Source organism: Littorina saxatilis, linkage group LG6 (genome assembly GCF_037325665.1).
Source record: "Littorina saxatilis isolate snail1 linkage group LG6, US_GU_Lsax_2.0, whole genome shotgun sequence".
In the NCBI taxonomy this organism is placed as follows: domain Eukaryota; kingdom Metazoa; phylum Mollusca; class Gastropoda; order Littorinimorpha; family Littorinidae; genus Littorina; species Littorina saxatilis.
This window is the reverse complement of record NC_090250.1, coordinates 53,373,972-53,396,760: the sequence shown is the minus strand read 5'-3', so window position 1 is coordinate 53,396,760 and position 22,789 is coordinate 53,373,972. Positions and strand designations below refer to the sequence as shown.

Genomic DNA, 22,789 nt, shown 5'->3' with positions numbered 1-22,789 from the left:
AAGACTCGCTATAGATAAATTTATATAAAAAAAAGTAAAAAATGTGACAAAGAATATAAAATGATTGTTTTACCTGGTCTGGAATCTTCAGTAGTAATTGCATAAAAAAAGTCTGATATATATATATATATATATATATATCAATTATCATGTTAACTTTTTCTTAAAATGGGTGCGCTAAATCCTAGTCTGTTTGTTTTTAATGGACTAAGCAATCCTTGGACTGACAGAAAATATGTATTTTAAAAATGTCCAGTTGCAAATTACTTATTTTTCTAATTGGAAGAGAATATACACTCTTTTGTGTTCAAATGGGTAGGGGGCGGGGGTAGTAAAAGGATCACAGTTCAAGATTGTGCGCGACAAGAGGTGTGTTTCTTTTAACTGTGATAAAGAGCGACAACTCAACTTGGTATCTAACACTATTTCTGAACACTGTAACCACTGTAACCACTTTAGCACTTTTAATTTATTTTTTCTGTCTTCCAAACTTCTTCTTCTTCTCCTCCTCTTCTTCTTCGTTCATGGGCTTAGACTCCCACGTTCACTCATGTTTTTAGCACGAGTGGATTTTTACGTGTATGACCGTTTTTACCCCGCCATTTAGGCAGCCATACGCCGCTTTCGGAGGAATTCCAAACTTCTAATTCAGCTTCAAAAAATGAGAAAAAAAAGGTGTTTTTTTAATTCAACAGTTAAATCACTATGTTGGATATTCTATTTTGCTTCCCTATTTATCTTAAGTTTTTGATCATCTGATTACCTTGCTTTCCTATTTGTAAGATAATATGCACTCTTTTCTGAAAAATAGGTAGGGGGTGGGGGTAGTAAAAGCATCAAAGTTCAAGATTTTGCGCGACAAGAGGTGTGTTTCTTTTAACTGTGATGAAGAGGGATAACTGAACTTGGTATCTAACACTATTTCTGAACACTGTAACCACATTAGCACTTTTAATTTTTTTTTCTGTCTTCCAAGCTTTAAATTCAGCTAATAAAATGAGTAAAAAAAGTGTTTTTTTCTGAATTCAACAGTTAAATTACTATGTTGGATGTTCTATTTTGCTTCCCTATTTCTGTTCTGAAGTTTTTGATCATCTGACTACCTTGCTTTTCTATTTGGAAGACAATATGCACTCTTTTCTGAAAAATGGGTAGGGGGTGGGGGAAGTAAAAGCATCACAGTTCAAGATTTTGCGCGACAAGAGGTGTGTTTCTTTTAACTGTGATGAAGAGGGATAACTAAACTTGGTATCTAACACTATTTCTGAACACTGTAACCACTTTAACACTTTTAATTTATTTTTTTCTGTCATCCAAGTTTTGAATACAGCTTACTAAATGAGTAAACAAGTGGTTTTTTTCTGAATTCAACAGTTAAATAACTCTGTTAGGTGTTCTTTTTTGCTTCCCTATTTCTGTTCTGAAGTTTTTGATCATCTGATTACCTTGCCTTTCTATTTGGAAGATAATATGCACTCTTTTCTAAAGAATGGGTAGGGGGTAGGGGTAGTAAAAGCATCACAGTTCAAGATTTTGCGCGACAAGAGGTGCGTTTCTTTTAACTGTGATGAAGAGGGATAACTCAACTTGGTATCTAACACTATTTCTGAACACTGTAACCACTTTAGCACTTTTAATTTATTTTTTTCTGTCATCCAAGCTTTAAATTCAGCTTATAAAATGAGTAAACAAGTGGCTTTTTTCTGAATTCAACAGCTAAATCACTCTGTTGGGTGTTCTTTTTTGCTTCCCTATTTCTGTTCTGAAGTTTTTGATCATCTGATTACCTTGCCTTTCTATTTGGAAGATAATATGCACTCTTTTCTGAAGAATGGGTAGGGGGTAGGGGTAGTAAAAGCATCACAGTTCAAGATTTTGCGCGACAAGAGGTGCGTTTCTTTTAAATGTGATGAAGAGGGATAACTGAACTTGGTATCTAACACTATTTCTGAACACTGTAACCAGTTTTGCACTTTTAATTTATTTATTTCTGTCTTCCAAGCTTTAAATTCAGCTAATAAAATGAGTAAAAAAGTGTGTTTTTTTCTGAATTCACCAGTTAAATCACTATGTTGCATGTTCTATTTTGCTTCCCTATTTTTGTTCTGAAGTTTTGATCATCTGACTACCTTGCTTGTCTATTTGGAAGATAATATGCACTCTTTTCTGAAAAATGAGTAGGGGGTGGGGGTAGTAAAAGCATCACAGTTCAAAATTTTGCGCGACAAGAGGTGTATTTCTCTTAAAATTTGTGAAGAGGGATAACTCAACTTGTTATTTAACACTATTTCTGAACACTGTAACCACTTTAACACTTTTAATTTATGTTTGACTGTGTTCCATGCTTCAAATTGGGCTTCAAAAATGGATACATAAGGGTTTTTTTCCAAATTCACCTGTAAAATCACTATGTTTGATGTTCTATTTTGCTTCCCTATTTCTCTTCTTCAGTTTCTGATCATCCGATTGTTTTTTTGTTAACATATTCACAATACAATATCACAATTTCTTCAGTAGGGTTTGCGTGAAAAAATCTCATACCTATGCTCAAACTTCAGTCGCTATCTCAAAATTTTGCGCGACAAGCTCTATTCATTTTGTTTTTTCCTGATAAACAAAACACTGAACTAACATAAAAACAAACCTTTAAAACTGCCTAACCACTTTGAAATATGGCCTCAGGTGTGAACTCCAGCCTTAAGACAAACACTTCTACAGATTGACAGAGACAGGACGAAGACGACGACACGGGGTCAGGAGACCAAAGGGGCAATGCATCATTGGCTGCCTTGTGTCGTCATGGAAACCAATGACATCAAGTGACTATGACGTCATCCGTTTAAGCGCCCTCTTCTCCTTCCTCTTCCTCGTCGAATTCGCCTTCTTCCTCCGCCGTGGCATCCTAGATGCGACAAAAACGATGAATGGATTCTAGATGGTCCGGTAAGCATGAACTCAAAACACATTGGTATTAGTTCCAAAGCCAACAGAGAAACGAATGTGCAGCGACCTGCGTGTTGCTAGATACAGATAGAAACACAAAACTGATAAAGGAGCTCCAGGTAGTTAGGGCCCTCATGTCACAACCTTCGTAAATATATATCGGATCTAATTCAATCTTCCTTCTTCAATCCCTCGAATTTAGGTGTTTGCATTGAAAAGCGCTCCGTGCTGTGAGAGAAGCGCTGTTTAAATGTGCTATTTGTTTTACTAACATAGGGCCTACTTACTCAACCCTCATTAAAGAAATACGATAACGATTAAAAAAACTAAAAAACTCAAAAAACAAAACGTCTCTTTTTGACTCTTTTGAATACAAATCTCTGATGTCTTCTTCTTCTGCGTTCGTGGGCTGAAACTCCCACGTATACTCGTGTTTTTTGCACGAGTGGAATTTTACGTGTATGACCGTTTTTTACCCCGCCATTTAGGCAGCCATACGCCGTTTTCGGAGGAAGCATGCTGGGTATTTTCGTGTTTCTATAACCCACCGAACTCTGACATGGAATACAGGATCTTTTTCGTGCGCACTTGGTCTTGTGCTTGCGTGTACACACGGGGGTGTTCGGACACAGAGGAGAGTCTGCACACAAAGTTGACTCTGAGAAATAAATCTCTCGCCGAACGTGGGGACGAACTCAGGCTGACAGCGGCCAACTGGATACAAATCCAGCGCGCTACCGACTGAGCTACATCCCCGCCCCGATCTCTGATGCCAAAAGCCCTACTGACGCAGTTCAAAAAGGCGTCATATCGTAAATAATGACCCTTCTTCTGCATGTCTCCCGAGGAACTGACAAAGAATTTCGAGAACGAAGTTTCAACATACCAGCAGCAGGAAAGAAATGGGAAGGTCACCACCGGGCTCTGCGTGTATCGATCGGTATCGTATATCATTAACAGGACAATGTGTGATGTGTTAAATGCACTGACCTGGTACTGCTGGTACTCGGACACAAGGTCGTTCATGTTCGACTCGGCCTCCGTGAACTCCATCTCGTCCATCCCCTCCCCCGTGTACCAGTGGAGGAACGCCTTGCGCCGGAACATGGCTGCACACACAGAAAAAAACCGACATTGGTCCAGTACGAAGACAATTGTACGGCCATAATCTCGGGAAGCGTACACATTCGATTTTGTCCCACGCAAAACTGGCTGGGTCCTTTGTTGCTGCCCTACATGCCAACCGGAATAACGGGCAGTCAGTAAAACTGGCTGGCTTTCTCCCGTCATCGGTGGTTCCGGATACCCTGAGAAAAAGCCTCAACCACCGAAGACGAGAGACATCAGCCAGAGGATAGCCGCTGTAACAGACTGACGAGTCCGTCCCACCCAAAGTGATTTGTAGGCTGAGATTCCGCCTTATGTGTGATTTCTCTTCCAGGACTTATGAGCACCATCCACTCAGACTTATCAACACATGATTCTAAAACAAAAAGCAACAAATTAAAATGCCAAGGTATCTAGGAGTTTGAGTCATATTTCCTTATACCATCTAGTACCATGCATAAGACATGCCTCCTCGTATGTATCACGACTGTACTGTTCAGACACTCTTCAACAACTTGCTTACTCACACTGAAACACTGACTTACCAATCTGACCAGTGAACTGTTCGGACACTCTTCAACAACTTGCTCATTCAAATTGAAACACACTCACCAGTGAACTGTTCAGACACTCGCTTGAAGAGCTCCTGGATGGCGGTGGAGTTGCCGACGAATGTGGCGGACATCTTGAGGCCTCGTGGCGGGATGTCGCACACGGCGGTCTTGACGTTGTTAGGAATCCACTCCACGAAGTAGCTGCTGTTCTTGTTCTGCACGTTCAGCATCTGCTCGTCCACCTCTGGAGACACGCATGAGACGACCGACATATGAGACTATGACCCCTTGACCTAAAATAGCATACAAAGTATACCAATTAGACCAGAAGTGGGAAAAATGGTCTCCAAGGGAGGCAATCATCTTGCAACATTGCAAAGGGCAAAACACAGCGGTTGTTTCCCTTGTTCGAGTACTGATTTTTATTATGATAGCAAAAACGTATCAGATGTTGCAGTCAAGCGGTAAAGAATAGAACCCTGTCAATCGTACATGGATTAGGGAATGTTAGGGCTTTGCAGAGTTCACAGTACGCCTCTGGCGAATGACAGGAACTATCGCTGGACTCATATCCAATGTTTGGATTTTTTCCTGTCGTTTTCGTTTTCGATCGTTGCTGCCGATTGCATATCTACTGAGAGCATTGAGTGAAATTTAAGAAACGACATCAAACAAACACTAGCTGTCCCGATGTTTCACATTACTCACATTGTCCATCTTCCTTCCTCTTCTCGTTCGCTACATTGTCCATCTTCCATGTTATTTTGTGAACATCTGCATACCTTAGTATCCTCAAAATGATTCATTCTTCAGACTCAGTAAAGACACAGAAACACACACACACACACACACACACACACACACACGCACGCACACACATAACCACCGCCACAACCCCCCCCCCCCCCATCCCCCCCTCCTCCCCCCCCCCCCCCCCACACACACACACAAACGCACCTTTCATGGACATGCGGCCACGGAACAGAGCGCTGACAGTGAGGTACCGGCCATGGCGGGGGTCGCAGGCGGCCATCATGTTCTTGGCGTCAAAGATCTGCTGCGTCAGTTCCGGGACAGTCAGGGCCCGGTACTGCTGCGACCCACGTGACGTCAGGGGAGCGAACCCGGGCATGAAGAAATGCAGACGAGGGAAAGGAACCATGTTGACGGCGATTTTGCGAAGATCTGCGTTCAGCTGGCCTGGATAAATGAACGAAAAATATGATTGAATACGTTTCGACGTGTTTTTGTGGGTTTGATGAGGATGATAAGAATGATGAACTGTTAAGCTCGTGTTGGTCTTTTTGTTCAACAACATGCTTGTTGCTTGAAAAATACTTTAAAACAAAAAAGACATGACAAACAAAAGGGAAACACGGAAAACTAAAATAACGTCGTGCCAATGCCGCCTCAACTTTTGTAAAACGCAGGATATGACGTCATCAAACACATTTATCGAAAATATACAAAAACACAAAAACCTTACCAGGGAATCGCAGGCAGGTGGTGACCCCGCTCATGGTGGCGGACACCAGGTGGTTGAGGTCGCCGTAGGTGGGGGTGGTGAGTTTCAGCGTGCGGAAACAGATATCGTAGAGAGCCTCGTTGTCGATGCAGTACGTCTCGTCTGTGTTCTCTACCAGTTGGTGCACGGACAGAGTGGCGTTGTATGGTTCCACCACTGTGTCAGAAACCTGTAAATGGCACAAGATATCAACGTCAGTGTTCTCTACCAGTTGGTGCTCAGACAGTGTGGCGTTGTATGGCTCCACTGACCACTGTGTCAGAAACCTGTAAATGGCACAAGATATCAACGTCAGTGTTCTCTACCAGTTGGTGCTCAGACAGTGTGGCGTTGTATGGCTCCACCACTGTGTCAGAAACCTGTAAATGGCACAAGATACGTGATCAACGTCAGTGTTCTCTACCAGTTGGTGCACGGACAGAGTGGCGTTGTATGGCTCCACCACTGTGTCAGAAACCTGTAAATGGCACAAGATACGTGATCAACGTCAGTGTTCTCTACCAGTTGGTGCTCAGACAGTGTGGCGTTGTATGGCTCCACCACTGTGTCAGAAACCTGTAAATGGCACAAGATACGTGATCAACGTCAGTGTTCTCTACCAGTTGGTGCTCAGACAGTGTGGCGTTGTATGGCTCCACTGACCACTGTGTCAGAAACCTGTAAATGGCACAAGATATCAACGTCAGTGTTCTCTACCAGTTGGTGCTCAGACAGTGTGGCGTTGTATGGCTCCACTGACCACTGTGTCAGAAACCTGTGGTTGACAGAGACATGTTTACGTACTTGTGTCATGTGGTATCAATAACAATGGAAAGAAGAAGGCGTAAAGCCTGATATCAACTGGGCGAAGTCTACCTCACGAAGTCTACCTCACGAAGTCTACCTCACGAAGTCTACCTCACGAAGTCTACCTCACGAAGTCTACCTCACGAAGCTCGCTGCACGAAGCTTTGGCAATCATCGAATGTTGGGTAAAAAGACTTCGCGACAGTGAAGTAAACACCTTGGGTAGATGTGTGTTTGTCAGCTTGTATGGTGAGGCTTTTAAAGGCCACATTCAGCGTGAGTGTCACGTGACAGTGAAGTAAACACCTTGGGTAGATGTGTGTTTGTCTGCTTGTATGTTGAGGCTTTTAAAGGCCACATTCAGCGTGAGTGTCACGTGACAGTGAAGTAAACACCTTGGGTAGATGTGTGTTTGCCTGCTTGTATGTTGAGGCTTTTAAAGGCCACATTCAGCGTGAGTGTCACGTGACAGTGAAGTAAACACCTTGGGTAGATGTGTGTTTGTCTGCTTGTATGTTGAGGCTTTTAAAGGCCACATTCAGCGTGAGTGTCACGTGACAGCCAGTACCTTGGGGGAGGGCACGATGGAGAAGGTGTTCATGATCCTGTCGGGGTACTCCTCGCGGATCTTGGAGATGAGCAGCGTCCCCATCCCAGCCCCAGTGCCGCCTCCCAGCGAGTGAGTGAGCTGGAAGCCCTGGATACAGTCACAACTCTCAGCCTCCTTACGGACCACATCCAGCACGGAGTCGATCAGCTCGGCGCCCTCTGTGTAGTGTCCCTTGGCCCAGTTGTTACCTGCCCCTGACTGGCCTGCAAGCATAGCAAGGAGAGTTGTATGGCACAAATCCTTAGCGTATCCACAAAGAGTGGCTTTTAAATGTTATCCCTTTTTATAACAAATGTCTTTGAAAAATAAACTTATTCTTTTAAAATCTCATACCCCCCAACGCTTTTGGAGACACTGGGTGAAAACCCATCCAAACAAATTTTGTATTGCGTAGCAAAAAAACAAACTGAAACTTCTCAAAAAACTGTTATCACCATCTCTCTTACCCACCCCGTCATCCTCCGCTTGTCCTCACTGTAACCAGCCTTTCAGCGTATCATCATTTCATGTACCTAAGAGGAACATTTTCCTGTGAGGACGTTAAGGACCCTCTAGTCTCGTCTCGTATCCACAAATCATGAACCAAAAAGTCACTAATACCGGGGACTAGTAGAAATTTATCATGGTGCACATTCTAAAGTTGAACCAGCCCTAGCGACCATTTCTTGACAACGAACACCTGTCCAAAACGACACTCCAAGGGTCCCCGACGGGCTTTTTCTCTCTCTGATTCACCTTTCCATAGCGACCACCTGTCTATAAAGACCGCTGTTGGTTAGTCCTTTGGCTGGTCGCTATCGACACTTTTCACTGTACTACAGTTCTAAGCAACGTTCAATGGTGGAGAGAGAAAAAAAACACGCGCATAAATACACATCTAAACAGTTATTTACGCAAGTCAAATTCAAATAATTAAATATATTAACGTTCACTACCGATTTAATAATAATAATAAGGGTATTAATAGGGCGCAAATCCTAAAATAGTTCTAAAATAGTTTACACATTATCGACCTAACATATCCAACCTAAGCGCTCTCACGGAATCAATAAGGTGGTACAGTCGAACCTTACATGACGACTATCTCTTGATAACGACCACCTGCCCACAACGACCGCTCACACCACAGCATGCCTGTAGAGGTGTGTGTGTTTTTTCCCTCCAAATAATGCACCTTTTTTCAGCGACCACCCGCTTATGACCACTTTCCGTCCGTGTTTTGGGTAATTTTAATTGGCAGGTTCCTCAGTGATTTCATGTTAGGCCAAAAAAAAAAAAGTCTGTTTACGGTAACCCGACCGACCCTATTTTTTTCGCGCGACCCTAAACTTTTTTTTGGCATTTGGGGAAAAAAAAAAAAAAAAAAAAACCATTTTCGGTTTTTTTTGCAAAATAACGTAAAAATATGGGGTTTTTTTGAGAAAAAAAAAATCCCGACGTACCGACCCTATTTTTTGGGCCTATGTTACCGTAAACAGACCTTTTTTTTTTTTTTGGCCTTACCCCTTTACTGCCCTAAGTTCGTACATCCAACATTTACATCATTATTTCAGGCAACATCAAATCACAAGTGATGCAGGGGAGGCAACAGCTGGAGCTCTCTCTTGTACTAGCATCAAGTGTTAGCCTCCCCTGGATGCCATTTTTCCTTGCCTGCTCAAGCTGGGTTTTTGTTGCTTTCACAGCATGATTTGTTTCTCTTTGATAGCATATGAATTTACCTGGATAACTGTAGACAAACTGTCTAAAACGAACACGTTTAGTCGGTCCCTTGGGTGGTTGGTATAGAGGTTCGACTATAAATCTAAAATCTAAAGCTAAAACAGCCCGCTGAAGTATCCAGGGGAGGCAATTAACTTGTTCCAAGTCAAGGAGCGATGTGTGGCTGTTGCCTCCCTTCGTATGTAGTGTGAAGGACTGGAATCGAGGCGTTTGGTTCCCATAATTATGCAAATTACTATATTTATTTGGGGATAAACCAAAGCTATCTTATTTCGTCGATTTTGAAAATATGCTTGTCTGTCTGTTTTTGTTGTTGTGGTCATTGCGTTTTTCTCTACGTATTAATTAAACAGTGTTTGTTTGCGCTTGCACGCATTTGTGTGTGTGCGCGCCCGAACCGTTCTGTACTCTTTTACACTCGCGACCTTTGTCTGTTCATCTCAAAAGGTGAGGGAATGGGTGTGAGGGGGGGGGGGGGGGGGGCGGGTATTGGGCGGGATCATTCACAGATTCTTCACTGAAGTACATGTACAGTTATGGGCAGGCACATTCGCTCAGTCGTACTGAGCGTGTCCAGGAGAGACGGAATCAGCCCGTGTGTGAAAAGCATTATCAGGCAGGAGAGTTGACACTACAGTATATCCACCCGGTGTCACGTGTCTATGGTCTTATCGAGTACAAATACCCGTTAAATGCATGCGTTCGTGTCATGTAGCCCGAAAAGAATGACCTTGTATTTGCAGAAGGCAAAAGAGATTTTCAACAATTTCCCAATGAGCAAAGCTACCCCGCACTTAGAAGAAAAACGGCGGCAACCAAAGATCAAACAGCACACAGCAAAACCGTCCATACAAAAAAAAAGTCATGACACATGGAATGGAGACGCTGTCGCCAGGATCTATTCAAATTGTGGGAGAGTGGCTCAACGGTAAATTTACTGGTGACAATATGAGACACTTGGCGGGTTAAGCCGTACCGCTGCTTCGATTGAAGGGCCGCGCGATATGAAACGTTTTATGATTGTTTAAAGCCATACAGCAAATCCCCCGTGAAAAGAGAAATGCGTGGTTCGGCTCACGGCAAATTGGTATATTAATCAGTGAGAGGGCTTCTATCAATAAAACGCCCTTTACAAATCCCTTATTAGTTGCTCGATGTGTTCTGGGAAATTATTGGCGGCAGTTATCGGCGGTTTGTTTCCCTGCTTTGCGACAGTGGCATTCACAGCATAGCGCTGCGCGACGCCCTCCGTCGTCTGAACTCAAAATGTACGGCGTGTCACACCCGCCAAACAGCATTTTGTTGGACTCTGAATTGACATTTCCATGTTATTTACTGTGTTTCGATTTCTCTCTCCGATGTGTGTCTTGTATTATAGCAAGAATAATCTGTAATGGAAAATAAATCTTGAGGAATAGGAATGAAGTATCAGCTATCACCTTTGGACGTTTACAGTCCGCACAGTCACAAGTTGAATAACTATTCTTACATAGTAAGCTGAGTGATATTTATTCTTTGCAATTTCCTGATTTTTAGTAACTGGTGTGTGCGTGTGTTTGTGCGTGCGTGCGTGAGTGCATGTGTGCATGCATGCGTGCGTGTGTGCGTGTGTGTGTGCGTACGTGCGTGTGTGTGTGTATGTGTGTGTGTGTGCGTGCGTGCGTGCATGCGTGCGTGCGTGTGTGTGTGTGTGCGTGCGTGCGTGCGTGCGTGCGTGCGTGCGTGTGTGTGTGCCGTGTCTTACCGAAGACAAAGTTGTCTGGGCGGAAGAGCTGGCCGAAGGGACCGGACCGCACAGAATCCATGGTGCCGGGCTCCAGGTCCACCAAGATGGCGCGAGGCACGTACTTCCCGCCTGCAACCATCACAATCACATCATTATCAAATGGTACGATATACAACAGTATTGGTTATCAATTATGTCATCTATATGACACATACAGTGACTTCCCCCCTGCCCCCATTCAGTCACATCATTATCATAAGGCACGATATAATATAATATTGCTATTTCATATGTTACGTGGATTTCCATTGGTCAATTGGGCAAAACTGAGCTCATTGTAAAAGTGATATCGACGACATTTCCGTCGATATCAGTTTTGATATCGACGACCTCTTTATTGCTTCCCCACTTCAAAAACAAAAACACCTTAATTTAAAAACAAACAAATATATATGAAAATGTAATGATCCCAGAATTTAGTTGAGCAAGTGACTAAAGACTTTTTGAAAGAAAAGACATTTTGAAATACTGAAAAGTACAAGAAAAGAGTGAACAAAAAGAAATAATAATCAGAGGGAGGGATATGGAACAGCCAAAACTGAGACAAATACTTTTGTAATTTCTTTACAGTAAATACAAAATGTCCAGAGAATTAGCAATATATCTAACATTGACGGACTGTGTGATGATATCTTCTGCTATTGGTCTGTTTCGACATTCATATCAAAATCTCGACCTCCGGTCTCGATTTTGATATCACTGTCTCAACAGACCATAGCAGAAGATATCATCACACAGTCCGTCAATATTGGGTAGTATACGTTATCACTCATGTCATCTTCATGACAAATACAGTTACTTCCCCCCTGTTACCATTCACAGTCACACCATAATCACAAGGCACGATATTCTTCTTCTTCTTCGGTGTTCCAGAATTGTCTGGTTACGTGTGAGTTCGTTTGCCCATTTGGGTTCCCCACACTATACTCTGAGAGCATAGTCAGCTTCACTCCGCTTTCGTTGAGTAGGCATGCTGGGTATTTTCGTGTTTCCATAACCCATAAGGCACGATATAAAACAGTATTGGTTATCAATTATGACATCTTCATGACACAAACCAATAAAGTTGCGACGTGAAGAATTGTACATGGAATAATAACAGCAGTCTTTCCCTAAACCGGAACAGAACGTGTCTCGGGACGCACCACATAGCAAGCTTACAGACAGAACATCGTCACACTCATAAGATAATTGCCTATGTCATTTTTTTGATGTTTTGAGAAAAACACAAAAAACTTTCTTTGGTTTCTGAACAATCTGCCTATCTCATTTTAGTTATACGTTGCAAACTGCCTATCTCGAGCGGTGACAGCTGGATAAACGTGAGATAAAGAGCTGAGAGCAACATTTTCAATCAGCAAAACTGCATAACAACTCACAAAGAGCTTTTGCATACCGTCATATTCTCAAAACAAGTCTTCCTGTATCATAAAGAAAAGTGCCTAACTCAAGAAATGAGATAAGCAGTTTTGCTTACGTTACCGTGGCAATGGTTTCCGATGGCCTGAGAGTTTGTACTCTCTAACACATGATAGATACCCTTCCAGTAGCTTCCCCTGTAGTTTCACTACAGAAATGGCTAACACTGAGATAGGTATTTTTCTTATGAGCGTGACGTCATGTTCTGACAACAGGACCGACCAACAAGACGATGTTGCAAATAACTGTCAAGTGTGCATAGGCTGTGGAAGAGTTGTTTCCCTTGTTTCCATAGAAACACCGAAGCAAGCCAACAGTGTCACGGAAAAACAAGGGGGACACGGGAAAGCAACTGTTTCACAACCAGACAGTTATTTCCGTAATTTACATAGTTGATCTAAGCGACATGACAATTATGTTTTTGTGATTTACCTGTGGCTTCATTGTAGTACACGTTGATCCTCTCTAGCTGAAGGTCCGAGTCGCCGTGGTAGGTGCCGGTGGGGTCAATGCCGTGTTCGTCACTGATCACCTCCCAGAACTGTAACCATAGCAACCACCTGGTCAATACTCACGAAAGCGAGTCAAGTGCGCGAATAATATATTTGATATACAGTCACACATGTCTATAACGACCAGCCACAGGGTAAAACACACGGTAAACACTCATGGCGATGGCAACTAAATACACACTATACTCAAACACTAGTCTTAATCGCGACTTCATTCATACCTGAAGTTTGGACAAAAAATGGTCTGATACTATCTGTTTGTATGTGGAGTGTTAGTTGTATAGCACTGTACACTGACACTGAAAACAGACCGTGCACGCGTCTGGTCTTGAATAAGAAAAAACTTAAGCTGTTTATGTTCGACAGTCGCAGTTTTCAATTGCTTAGTGCGTCTTTGTTTCTTGACTAATACTCTTGGTTGTTGTCCTGTCACGGTGTTCCTAAGACTGTACTTTCCTTTGATATAAGGCTCAATGTGTATAACTCGATCAAACACGTGATAGTCCCTAATGAATGAAGTAATTGGGTGGTTTTTTTCCCGATTAAGGTACGCTAAGACTAATTGGAACCTTGCCGCGAGGAGGCTACAACCGCAACAGTTGGTCTACATCCTTATCCTACATTGGGTGTGCACGTTAAAGATCCCACGATTGACAAAAGGGTCTTTCCTGGCAAAATTGCTTAGGCACAGTTAATAATTGTCTACCTATATCCGTGTGACTTGGAATAATAGGCCGTGAAAGGTAAATATGCGCCGAAATGGCTGCAATCTACTGGCCGTATAAAATTTCATCTCACACGGCATCACTGCAGAGCGCCTAGAACTGTACCCACGGAATATGCCCGATATAAGACTCATTGATTGATTGATACGTAGGCGGGTAGATAAGAATGTAGACCAACTGTTGCGGTGATACCCTCCACAACACGAACCCTCAAAATACGATCACAATCAACTCATCTGACACTGTTGCGAAAAAGCTATAGCTGTGTATTACTCCCTGTAGTATCAAAAAGCAATCGATCGTGCCAAAGAAGAAGCGATCATCATAAATATTTCTCTACCGCCCCGTGGTATCGGCAGGACATCTTGTCATGCAAGTAATGAGTTGATCCCTCATTTCGCTGTCTCTCAACACAAGTCAGAATACTCGCACGATTATTGCTCTCCGTACGAATGCTGTCTTTCAGGGCCAAAGAAACAGAGGGATTAACTCATCATTCACACCGTTGCGACTCTATAGAAGCCGCATAGAAGGACGAACCGGTGTCGAGCTTTGTATAATATATATCCCCGTGAAAAAGTGCCCCCGGGATTAACCCATCATTCATAAAAGCGTGAGCTCTGTAGAAAGAGCACAGAACACACAAGGAAAGAACTTGTGCAATATTTCTCAATATTCCCCTGTCAAGTACGCTCTCTTTCACAGCCGGCCCTTCCATGGATCCCAGGAGTCGATCTCCCTGTGCGGCAATCTAGTGCAGAAGAACGGCAACGGAGAAGATCGAAGCCAGACTGCTAAGCTGCATCTTCCTAATCCCGGTTCGCGCCCAAGAAAGCGTATGACACGTTGATCCACCCCTTTGTCGCTGGGGAGCTACGAATAACGCTCACAGTGTCGAAAGAAACTACTCGAGAAGAGGCGTGAAGGTAGTGAGTTTAGAACGTCGTAAAACTCTGTTCGTGCGGTTGTCGTCGCTCTTGTGTGTGTAGTCGTGGTTGGTAGGGCGACACAACTGTATGTCCTAACGTTAAAACTTTATCACTCACTGAAACACGTTTATTCAAACAGCATTGCTTAGTGATTTCTAACTTAAAGGTTAGGGGGCAAGAGGTCTTCTTTCTCACCATAGTTTTACCTCCACCCCCCCTACCCCCTCCACCCCCATCCCCCTCCCCCTAACATTAGCCAGAATAAAACGATACTGCTGTGAACAGTCCCACTACTCCATATCGTGTGACCCATTCCTAGCTACTTAATGCTAATGGTGGTTTATTGGGTGCAAAGTAAGGAGCGCGAGTAGGAGTAAGGAGCTTCTCCGTCCTATCCTGTTGCACTGCTCCCCGTGTTTCAGGGTATCAGGTGTTCATCGATAATGCTAGGCATGCACTATTGCCCCGAGTTACTTGGTATTAGATGCTCATTGATATTGCTGGGGGTGTGAATAGAACGATAAATCTGCCCCAACATGCAACCACCAGCTATGTCTTTCTATTCAGACAACCACGAACAATGTTCTTTTCTTAAAATGAACAGCTTGCAAAGAGAGAGAGAGAGAGAGAGAGAGAGAGAGAGAGAGAGAGAGAGAGAGAGAGAGAGAGAGAGAGAGAGAGAGAGAGAGAGACAGAGAGAGAGAGAGAGAGAGAAAAAAAAAGAGAGAGAGATATAGAGAGAGATAGAAATATATATATAGAGAGAGAGACAGATTGAGAGAAAGAGAGAGAGAGAGAGAGAGAGAGAGAGAGAGAGAGAAAGAGAGAGAGAGAGAGAGAGAGAGAGAGAGAGAGAGAGAGAGAGAGAGAGAGAGCTTCACGTCAGACACAATGCGGGAGACAACTCAGCAAGCTTGGTCTCAGTTCAGATTTTAAAGGCGGCTGATTTTGTCTTCGTAAAAATGTGTGTTTGTCTCTTTGCAGACAGGGTAAAAGACCGCTATGATTGCTTGTCTGTGGTTCGAGGTACGATACACATGTATTTCCGTGTTGATTATAACCCGGTAGGACTATGGATGATGTCGTTATTAGATATATGGATAAGGATAAGGATAAGATTTTATATAGTCCATGAGGGTAACCTCACAGAAATTCGGGCGGCTTTCTCCCTGGGGAAAGCGAGCTGCCATACAGTATACGGCGCTACGGCTTATTTTGCCACCACATAGAATTATCTGCTTGGAGATGTTTATTTTGTGCTCATGTTTCCAGCCGGAAAGGCCAAGCCTGGCGTCAATGAGATAGTACACTGTGCGTGTACTCTTCTTCTTTCCTTCTCGTTGTTATGATGATATCCACGATACTGTCATTAATAAAAAAAAACGCCCGCTGCTAAACCTAGTCCAGGTGATGATTGTGATTGGCATATCTCGCAATTAGACGGCAAGGGCGTTACGCTGTTCCAGAGTCATATTAACATCTTGCCGTGTCTACAACAATTAATACTATTTATAATTATTAACACCTTGCCGTGCCTACAACAATTAATACTATTTATATTAACATCTTGCCGTGTCTACAACAATTAATACTATTTAACCAACCTGCGCGTGACCTTTCTCCCCACTCCACATTCCCAATGACAACTTGGGTCAGAGTTCAAAACAAGCACATTCACACGTGCTTGGCACTTTTCGGTTTCCCAGTAGCATGGGGGTTGGAAATTACCTGTATGGCACAGGTGCAAACTGTTCTGGGAGGAAACTGTCGTCCCCAGCCAGACACACAGCCTTGACAAATTCACATTTGACTTTCGCAATCACCATTCGTCGTATGCAAGCGTGATCGGCTGAAAGGACGAATGGGAGCTACTCCCACAATGGCGAGCACCAAGGGAGGCAATCATCGGCTTGGTCAAGGGTCCGCTGTAAAAGCTTACCTATGATAAGCTATCGGCAGGAATGGCTGCTCTAACGTACGGACCACTAACGTACGGCAACGTGAACTAGGTCCAATGAGAAGGGGGGATTAGAATTATCAACATACGTATCGAGACTCTGTGCTGGACACTTTATTATCTGCCGTTCTCAAACTAACGGAACTCCAATGCAAAACCATGTGAATACTGCGGACTGCGGAGTATGCATCGTTGAAGTTTAATGTCTTTGTGTGGTTTAAGTAAATCCCTTAAACCGAGGTATGCCTGTAAATCTTACCTTACGGCACGCTTTATTATAACAGATACCATCACAAACAGATAGGTATGGCTTGCACTGCTGGTCACGCCTTTCATACACAGGTGTGTCCAATCAGACTGTCTACACAATTCTATAGAGCGCGGTCATAAGTATCAGACGGCATGTCCGTTTGAACGGTGGATATGTGCATAGTGTGACCAAACGAAAAAAACCAACTATTCATCCATTGCTTCCACACACGCTAGATTCAACTGTTGATATGTGCATCTTTGGACAAAAGACTCACTGTTCCATTGCTTTCAGACACATTGTGGTGGTTCTGTGATATGAAGAGATAGATATTGCTTTCTCAAACCCGCTTTAACACATTACCGCTAACTAAGTGTCGAACAGATTGCCATACCGTTCAACAGCCTAACGAAAATTCAAGAAACCAGCTGCAGAACATTCTAACTTCCAAAAATACATTAAAATGTGCCCATTCAGTTATAGGTTTTGAAACTGGGCATAGTTTCCAGATTTCAAAGAAGAAGAACTTTTAAAACTCTACCTTTGGCGAAACAAAGTCAAAGAGGAACTTTAACCAATGCGAGTTAAAAGCAAATGGTTCACATTTATGGAGTCAAACCCCTGCTAACGGGATTTTTATTGCGACAGTCTGACACCCTTTTGCTCCTTCGTTGACGGTAATTTGTGCAGAATAAGTTTTAGCACGATGAATCAGACACACATTTCAACCACTAAAGTCGTGAATGCTCCTGACATTGTGCAGTCACAGTGTCGGCTAATAGTATGCAGGTGAACGCTTCAAGTTGGAACTTAGCAGCAGTAAAACGTTGCTCAAAGCGAAACGCCCATTTTAGAGACAAGGCAGTACGTAAACTGTCTCTAAACTGCTCGCTTTAACATTTTTATGGACTCTGGCTGATAATTGACCTTACTCTCGATGAAAGAAAAGACCCGGTCTCGCGTGTTCTTAAATCAACTCAAGGTTATTTGTAAGCGTGAAAAATAGCGAACATTGTAGGTCTTGTGAGTATCTTTTGCTTTTTGTGTGTGTGTGTGTGTGTGTGTGTGTGTGTGTGAGTGTGTGTTTGTGTGTGTGAGAGCCTGCATGCGTGTTTGTGTGTGTGTGTTTATGTGTGTGTGTGTGTGTGTGTGTGTGTGTGAGATAGACAGACAGACAGACAGACAGATAGACAGACAGACAGATAGACAATCAGAGATAGACTGACGGAGAGAGAGAGAGAGAGAGAGAGAGAGAGAGAGAGACAGAGACAGAGACAGAGACAGAGACAGAGAGACAGAGAAGCTTTTACAGATTCACCAAAGAGGATTGTAATTCGACCACGCACTCAAATCATGCGTGAAACAGATTGACATCATTGGACGATACCTGGCTCCAATCTCCTCGTTTCTAAGCGGCGCCTTTTCCACCATTTCGTGCCGCCTGGTGGTAGTGTAAGCTCACTTTTAATGGAGGCTTTTCACGTGGCGTTGTTACTCTAGGGTCCAGTTATCGGGCCTTGTGTTCCAACAATGACCAGAGAGGGCGAGAGTAGACTAAGAGGGGAGAGATTGCGATCACCCCTGTCCACTCCTGTGAAATGGATAGTTTATTTGTGGTCTTCATACCACCCCCCCCCCCCCCCTCTTGGTTAATTGCAAGCGTTAAATGTATCAAAACACGCTTGCATTGAACGAATGTTGCGGTTCAATTTGGCAAATCTGAGCTAGGCTACGAGTATGTGCGAAGAACTTGGCGCTTTTCGAGAGAGACATGTTCAGGCAAGTACCAAACCAACAAGATATGTACAGAGGAACACAACGGATGTTGTCAGTAATGTCAGCCCAAAACCAGAGAAGACAAAACACAACACAGAAGATCTAATAAACAAAGGGAAGTAAACGCTCTAAATACATCAGTACGACATGTGTTATAGAGAAAGTGAGAGTTACGCGGAACCTGTCTACTGGCACCTGAGAGAAAAACAAACATTGAAATGAACAAGCGACTTTCATCCTCAACAACTCAGAAGAGCAGAGCTAAGAAACATTCCAGAATTTGTTCTGTTGAACGTACATGTGGGAAGATTTTAAAACAACCTGACCGTTTCCCCAGACAGTGTTCATTTCTTCACAGAAGAAGCACCAGAACATTCAAGGCCAGGTTCTTCTCATGCCCTTATGAGCCTGTCATTATGAGCCTGTCATTATGAGCCTGTCATTATGTGCCGTGGGTCGGTAATCACCTTAGCTTGGTGTGCTTCATCAAAAGATCAATCCCAGACAGGGGGAATCCCACGCAGAAATGCATTGACAGTCAAGGGCTAATTATGGTCACACCTTGCTATTGGTTTCCTCTGATAAATGCAGACAGTAGACGTCATGATCAGTGTATCATAGCACAGGTCTAACATTATCAGTATTTGGGGGGAGGGGTGGGGGTCCGGAGAGAGACAGACAGACAGACAGACAGAGGGTGGAGGTCGGGAGAGACAGACAGACAGACAGACAGAGGGTGGAGGTCGGGAGAGACAGACAGACAGACAGACAGACAGAGAGAGGGGATGGGTGGACGGGGGTCGGGAAAGAGAGAGACAGAGACAGAGAGGAGGGGGGGGAGTTGAGAGAGAGAGACAGAGAGTGATAGAGAGAGGGAGAGACAAGCAAGGATATGATAATGATGATGATACAACTTTATTGTCCAAGGATAGAGGTTTAAGGCTACGCCTTTTCTTACAACCTGTCTTTAAAGAGAGAGAGAGCGGGGGGTGGGGGAGGGGTGGGGGGAGGTATTTACTACGTTCATCTTATTTTATCATTCCCCCTACTTTGTTTTGCTGTTTCTGTACAAGGAAATCATTTTTCTTTCAAACCCTGTGTCTTGCGGATTTCAAAACCACATTGACCTATCGACTATTCGTCCATGGCCATGCAAATGAAGAAATTGCAGAATATCGACGTACCGCATTCTTTGCAAACAACCAGTTGTACAAGAACAGGACCTTAGCGCCAGCCTAGTTCACCATTGCCGTTATCGATCAGTGTCTGCAAATGATCTTTGATTCCAAAGTAAAGTATGCTTATACGCTTTCAAACATTGTAATGCTAATTTCTTTTGAATAAATGAAAAATGTGGTCATTTTAAGATATCTAAATCAGTTGAGTTTTGTGATGTTTTTAAATGACTTATCTTTGGTCAGCTCCTGGATGGAAGTCGTGAAATCAATTATAACTTTTAAATGTCTGTACCCAGGTCGATACTGTTACATTTGCCAGTACTGTCCATGAAACTGACAGTTTTGGAGCAGTAAGCATGCACATTGGAAAATCCATTGAAGAACAAACAAACACACACAAAAACAAACACACGAACACGCAAACGAACGAACGAACGTACGAACAATCAAACAAAAGTGGTGGACTTGGTAAAAAGAGAATGGATACAGATAACCAAGATAAAACATTCCGGTACAAATATCACAAACACCCGCCCCTTTCAAAACTGTTTTTGATCTTTAATAAAAATCCTTCATTATAAACTGTCCTTACGAATGCCTCGGTAACCGACACACGGCACTACCTTTCAGTTTGCTGTAGCATTTGTGATCAAACAAAATGTTAATCAGCCTAATCGAGGCACATTCATCATGGGAGAAGACCGTTGACAACACAAGACCTGTGCTGTGGACAAAAGACTTACCGGGTTATAATTAAGTACACGTGCAAACAGTGGCAAGGTTGGAGAGCTCAGAATCAAGAGTCAGTGTCGCGACATTTACACTTTGTGCTACATGAAATTGTATGTAGGGTTTCGTGCTGGTAAATTAATATTGATGACATGTATAAGAAAGTGGTCATCTTAGATCGACAGTGTGGCAAACAGAATATTTATTTCCAGTAGACTCTGGGATTTTTTACACCGGAGCAAAAACGACTTTATCGTGTTCTTCCCTCTCTCCAAAATGAGTCTATATGAGTTACTCCCTATTTTGGGTCGATAGTTTAATTGTGTGCGGTTTTCTACAATCGTGATACGACACGATTTTGAAATAGTTCAGTTATTAAATGTCTGGAAGACTATCTTCACTGACTGTGCGGTTAGCTTAATGTTTTATATGTTTAGCGGCGCTGCCTGGCCGCCATTCAGTATTGCTAAAGTACATGTACTAATATCAGAAGGAACGTAACATTTAATCCCCAAGGCCGTGCATGCTTTCGTTTCGCCTTTATCTCCCGCACACATACTGATGACTGCCATGTCTCTGTTACTGCGTACTCATTTATCAGAATAGTGCATTTATTTAGCAGACTGGTCAGTTTGATCCTTTCCTTTGGTCAACTTCACACCTCGATATACCTGTCAAAGACAGCGACCAAGGTTTGTCAAGCTAACACCTGTACCTTGCTGTATCACACAATCAACCAATTAACTTGGAGAGCAACATGTGCTTCTCATGTCAATCAGCTACCTGAAGCATGGATCTGTAATGTAAACTTCGCACCTCAGCTTATGTCTAGCAGACGTTCGATCCCTCTTCAGCCCTCTTTTCAGCTATAGACCCGCACAGAGCTTGACCAACTAAATCCCGTCCATTCACGCCACTTCGCTGGAAAGTCTTCGCTAGCTTTTTTGCTGCTTAGATTGACTCTCGTCCCAATCCGCAAGGGGCGGGGGGGGGGGGGGGGGGGGGGGGGGGGCGGAGGAGATCGGCGCGCGCTTCGGCTGACAGGTAGAGTCGTATCATTACGTGTACATGTCTACTCTTCCAGCGAGTACTGGCGGTACATGCAGGCAGCAGCGTATTCACTTTTTCAAGGTTCAATTTTTTTTCTCAGGAAATGGGCCCCTCTTAATAATAATAATAACTGGACATTTTTAAGTGCTTTTAACCTATTGCTCCTTTACAAAAGAACATACAGAATAGAACAATTAAATGTACAACCTAAATAAAACAATTAACCACACGGACAAAAATCATCACATGTACTGTTCACACAATATTCATCTATATATATATACGACTTGTGTCTGTGTGTGTGTCTGTGTATCTGTGTGTCTGTGTGTGTGTCTGTGTATCTGTGTATTTGTGTATTCCCCATGCACGGCCAAAGTTCTCGATGGATCTGCTTCAAATTTGGTGGGCTTATTCAGGTACACCCGGGACAGGACACAACCTGGTCGATATTTCAACACGTGTTCTCAGCGCGCAGCGCTGAAACGATTTTGGTTTTTCTCTGGATCCATTCCCAGTAACTCTTCCTTATCTTCTCCAGTGTTTTCAGCGTTTATCTCCCTTCCTTCGTGTGGCGTCAATCCATATTCCCGTTTCTATTTTTAGAAGGTCACTGTCGACAACGCTCAATCCATATTCCCGTTATACTATTTTTACTCTTCTCCAGTGTTTTGCGCGTTTATCTCCCTTCCTTCGTGCGGTGCGCTGGCAAAGCCGGCGGGTCCCTGGCGCAGCCGGGTTTTCGGCTCGACTTCTTCCCGGCGAAGCCGTACCCTGCGAAGCGGGTATTCATCTAGTATATATATATATATATAGACGACTTGTGTCTGTGTGTGTGTGTGTGTGTGTGTGTGTGTGTGTGTGTGTGTGTGTGTGTGTGTGTGTGTGTGTGTGTGTGTGTGTGTGTGTGTGTGTTCGCGATGCACGGCCAAAGTTCTCGATGGATCTGCTTCAAATTTGGTAGGCATATTCAGGTACACCCCGGACACAACCTGGTCGATGAGAATTTTCAACACGTGCTCTCAGCGCGCAGCGCTGAACCGATTTTGGTTTTTCTGTTCATCTTCCCAGATCCATTCCCAGTAACTCTTCCTTATCTTTTCCAGTGTTTTGCGTTTATCTCCCTTCCTTCGTGTAGCGTCAATCCATATTCCCGTTACTATTTTTAGAAGGTCACTGTCCACAACACTTTCATCCCGGCGAAGCCGGATATTCCCGTTACTATTTTTAGAAG

At 43.4% G+C, this 22,789-nt stretch overlaps 1 protein-coding gene across 1 annotated transcript in view; it reads right to left on the bottom strand.

Annotated features, from left to right (window-relative positions):
• Nucleotides 1–2,703: 2,703 nt before the first annotated feature.
• Nucleotides 2,704–22,789, bottom strand: part of LOC138969526 (tubulin beta chain-like) — a 24,352-nt gene continuing 4,266 nt past the window's right edge. Inside the window, exons 2-9 of the mRNA XM_070342351.1 lie at nt 12,885–12,993; nt 10,992–11,102; nt 7,484–7,728; nt 6,091–6,298; nt 5,562–5,804; nt 4,663–4,848; nt 3,934–4,052; nt 2,704–2,902 (exon numbers count right to left, since the gene is read on the bottom strand). Of these exons, the coding sequence (XP_070198452.1) occupies nt 2,840–2,902; nt 3,934–4,052; nt 4,663–4,848; nt 5,562–5,804; nt 6,091–6,298; nt 7,484–7,728; nt 10,992–11,102; nt 12,885–12,993 (1,284 nt within the window). The 3' untranslated portion in view covers nt 2,704–2,839. The remainder of the gene's footprint in view (nt 2,903–3,933; nt 4,053–4,662; nt 4,849–5,561; nt 5,805–6,090; nt 6,299–7,483; nt 7,729–10,991; nt 11,103–12,884; nt 12,994–22,789) is intronic.